We start from the raw sequence: 3424 nt of genomic DNA, 5'->3' as shown, positions 1-3424 counted from the left end.
AATCATAGAATCATAGTACAACCTCCTTTCAGGTAGTTGTAGAGAGCAATGAGGTCTCCCCTCAGCCTCCTTTTCTCCAGGCTAAATAATACTGAATACTGAATACTACAATCAGCTCCAAAAGATGGCTTTATATAAAGCCAATATTGTGTTTGCTTTGCTTACCCTACACTAAATCCCTTGATTCTTAACATATGCCGTGCCTATTTTGCTGTAGCCTTGCTGCTCTGCACTCTGACTAGACCACAACCTCTCCAGCATGCAGTGTCACAGCGCTGTATAAAGGTGTTTTCAGAGCTAAGTCAGCAGGCGGAAGGAGGACCTGTGAGCAGGCTACTTCCCTGCTGTCGCTGCAGGGTTGCTTTCCACTGGAATCAGCAGAGCATGAGGACAGGGCAGGTATACTCTGACAAACAGCATGTGCATCCTGCCAGGAACTAGCAGGAACCAAGTAATTACTTGCAGCAGTCAGCAGCCAGACCTGACAGCACTACCAAAGGCTTTATATCTCCTGTTCTAGAGCTCTCCTCCTGTTTACCTTTCTGAGAGCCAGCTCTGATGCTCGATGCTCCAGTACAAGTGCATTGAGTTGTGCTCCTAGCTGCTGAATGTCCTGCTGTAGCCTAGCACACCTGGCCTGGGAGGCTTGCAGCTCCTCTTCTCGCTGTTTTTCTCCTTCCTGCTTGATCTGCTGGATGCCAGCCTTGCAGTCTGTGGTCAGATCTTGCATGCTGTTTTTGAGGTCTTTGATCACATTGTCCTTCATGTGAATCTAGACCCAGAAAACAAGAGAAAGAAATACTGTCGAGAAATGCAGGTGAGGCGTAAGGTGGGCAGGAGAAGTAAGACACCCTTGCAAAGGTGGAGGAGGTCTAAGAAGACACCCTGCTGATCTGGTAGCAACAGGGACCTGCCACTGCTGGCTGAGGGAACAGAGTTAGATTTACACAGGGTGCTTTGGAAACTTTCCCCCACTGCTCCTCTGGGAACCTGTTAATAAAGGTAGAGAATGAACAAAGCATACCGAGACCCACTGGCACTGCCATCTGAGAAAGAGCCAAAATCAGAGCCCCTGGAGCGAGCCCCGTGGCTCCCTCGAGCTTTGCATTGGGCTCAGAGTGACTGTCTGGGGGACGCAGCTCAGTGTGCTGCCTGCAAGAGAAATCCTCAGCTGGGACCAGTGAAACAGATTTATTCATGATGCCCTGGACAAGCTGCCAAACTGCACATAAAAATCTCAAGTGTCTCGATTCACAGATCTCCAAGGAGCGGAGGGAATGGGGAAAGCAGGCCCTTGTCTCCATTAGCACCATTCAGTGCAGCCAGCACATGACAAAACCTTCCCCTCCGACCCCTCTTGCAGGAAGGAGAAAGAAAAGCATACATATAAAACAAAGAGTCGCTTGTCAGGAGTTCAGGGGCTTGGATGCTGGCACAGCCCACGGGCTCACAGAAAGAGCCTGGGAAATGCCCATTGGTTTATCTGTACCTCAGTTGCCTTCACTGAAAAAATAAAGAATTTGTAGAATCACATACTAATCACAAATGCTCTAAGGCAGCTAGTATTACAGAGTTGGAAGTCACAGAAATGTTGGTTTTAAGCAAGACTGAAGGCAGAGCAGATATTAAAAATGGATTTTAATCAGAGCAATCTCTGCCTGGAATGACTTTTCATCATTTCATCAGCAGTGAACGAAGCCTCATGCTGGCAGCTGACATTGTAGCCCTGCCAAAACACTACTGCAGCAATTTGTGTCTGTCCTGCAGCTCCTTTTTAAGCTCAGTGACTTGTGTCATTCGAGTTGGCCGGTGAGAACAGGTTCAAAACATGCCAAATTAAAGTTTAAAAAAAAATCAAGCATGCAATAAGCATTTTTCATTATATTTTACAGTTAAAATAGTGTCTTTAAATTTAGGATCTGGTTTAGAAATCATTTCTGGAACTTCCTCTTTCGGAACTGCAAGAAAGGGATCATTTTTTAGCTTACCAAAGTTTTGCTTCAGTAACACTTTGTTGGAAAACATATTCCCACAATATCGTACCTCCTCCTCTTGAGTCCGGATTGCTGCTGCCAGTTCTGCCTGTAAAGCTGTGATTGCTTCAGTGTTTTTCTTAATCTGGAGGGAGATGTCTTCCATGAACTGAATCTTTTCTTCCTCTTCCATGGGACTAGTCAGGAGTGTCTCAAGCATGAAATTCCTGAACTCCCCAAAGGCTTTGATAAATACTTCAGCTGGTGACTCTCTTGCCCAGGCTTCGTATTTCAGAGCCTGGCAAAGTGAAGGGTTGGCCAGCAAGAGTCTCAGGACAGTTCTAACAGAACATTTCAGATGTTGCTCTAGCAAGCAGAGACAGCCCCGTTGTTCCTCAGCTCTCATGGTGTCCCCTTCTTCAGAGCTGGCAAGCAGGTGCTCCATTTCATTTGAAAGCTTTTGGTGCTCAATCAGGCTGTTTGTGATTTCAGGTCCCAGCATATCAGCAAACCTGTCCAGAGAGTTGATAATATGTGGGATCAAACTGCTCAGCTCCAGCTTGGCAATCGTCTCATCCAAGACAGTTATGATTCTTTCTGTCTCAATGCTGTCAGGTTTTAACCGACGTGGATCTAACATCTTCATGGCATCTAATGTGACCGTTGCCTTCTCTGGAGTTGCCATGCCCTTCACCAGGGGCTTGTTTCTTTGCTTCATGTCCTGAGAAGGTACTTGGAGCACAGCTGGATCCCCTGTTGCCATGGCTTCAGTTAAACACTTGTGAGTTGAGTGTTTTGAGGTCTAGAAAGGACACGACATCTCCTACACAGGGCGAGACTCAGAGAACATCTCTGCTGCTGCTGGCACATATTCTTCTTTCTCAGATTTTATCTCTGAAAGGAAAATGTGGTGACAGCATTAGAGAAACAACGTAACTTGGGAAAACGTGGGAGTTTCAGATTCCACCAGAGTTCTCCCTGGGTCTGGGCACACGGTCAGGACATGGGGTCGTGCATCAGAAGTGGTCTCTATCCCAGAGAGGCTGTTGAACACCCACAGGAAGGGAGGAGAGTAATGGACTCTGGGATTTGAAGGGTGGTGGGGAGAAAGCTTCTGACTCCTTCTAAATAGCAGCTGAGGTGGAAGGCACAGATTTCAGCTCTGCCATCCTTAGAGGTGTGTGGAGAGGGGCTTTCTGGTCCCTGGGGCCACCTCTGAGGGAAGGGCAGGGTTCCTGGTGAAACACACACCTCCATCCCTCTGGGCCTGCTGCTGTCAGAGGGACGAGGTGGGAGAGAGGATCTTGGTGCCCGGAGGGGCTGCGCTGACGGGGACAAGGGCAAGAGGAGGGGGCAGTGAGGGGGCAGAGAGCAGCTGTGTGTGGGAGGCTGACAGGGGCTGAAGGGTCCCCTCGGTGTGGGTCTGGGGGCAGCAGGGTACCAGGGGAACC

General features: G+C 48.5%; 1 protein-coding gene across 1 annotated transcript in view; it reads right to left on the bottom strand.

Annotated features, from left to right (window-relative positions):
* The window catches only part of IQCD (IQ motif containing D), a 5882-nt gene extending 3224 nt beyond the window's left edge, over window positions 1-2658 (bottom strand). Inside the window, exons 1-2 of the mRNA XM_009321069.1 lie at window positions 2044-2658; window positions 539-772 (exon numbers count right to left, since the gene is read on the bottom strand). Of these exons, the coding sequence (XP_009319344.1) occupies window positions 539-772; window positions 2044-2658 (849 nt within the window). The remainder of the gene's footprint in view (window positions 1-538; window positions 773-2043) is intronic.
* Between the last annotated feature and the right edge of the window lie 766 nt (window positions 2659-3424).

Source organism: Pygoscelis adeliae, unplaced genomic scaffold (genome assembly GCF_000699105.1).
Source record: "Pygoscelis adeliae isolate BGI_AS28 unplaced genomic scaffold, ASM69910v1 Scaffold403, whole genome shotgun sequence".
Taxonomy (NCBI): domain Eukaryota; kingdom Metazoa; phylum Chordata; class Aves; order Sphenisciformes; family Spheniscidae; genus Pygoscelis; species Pygoscelis adeliae.
The sequence above is the reverse complement of the archived record's forward strand: the minus strand, read 5'-3'. Positions and strand labels throughout refer to the sequence as shown.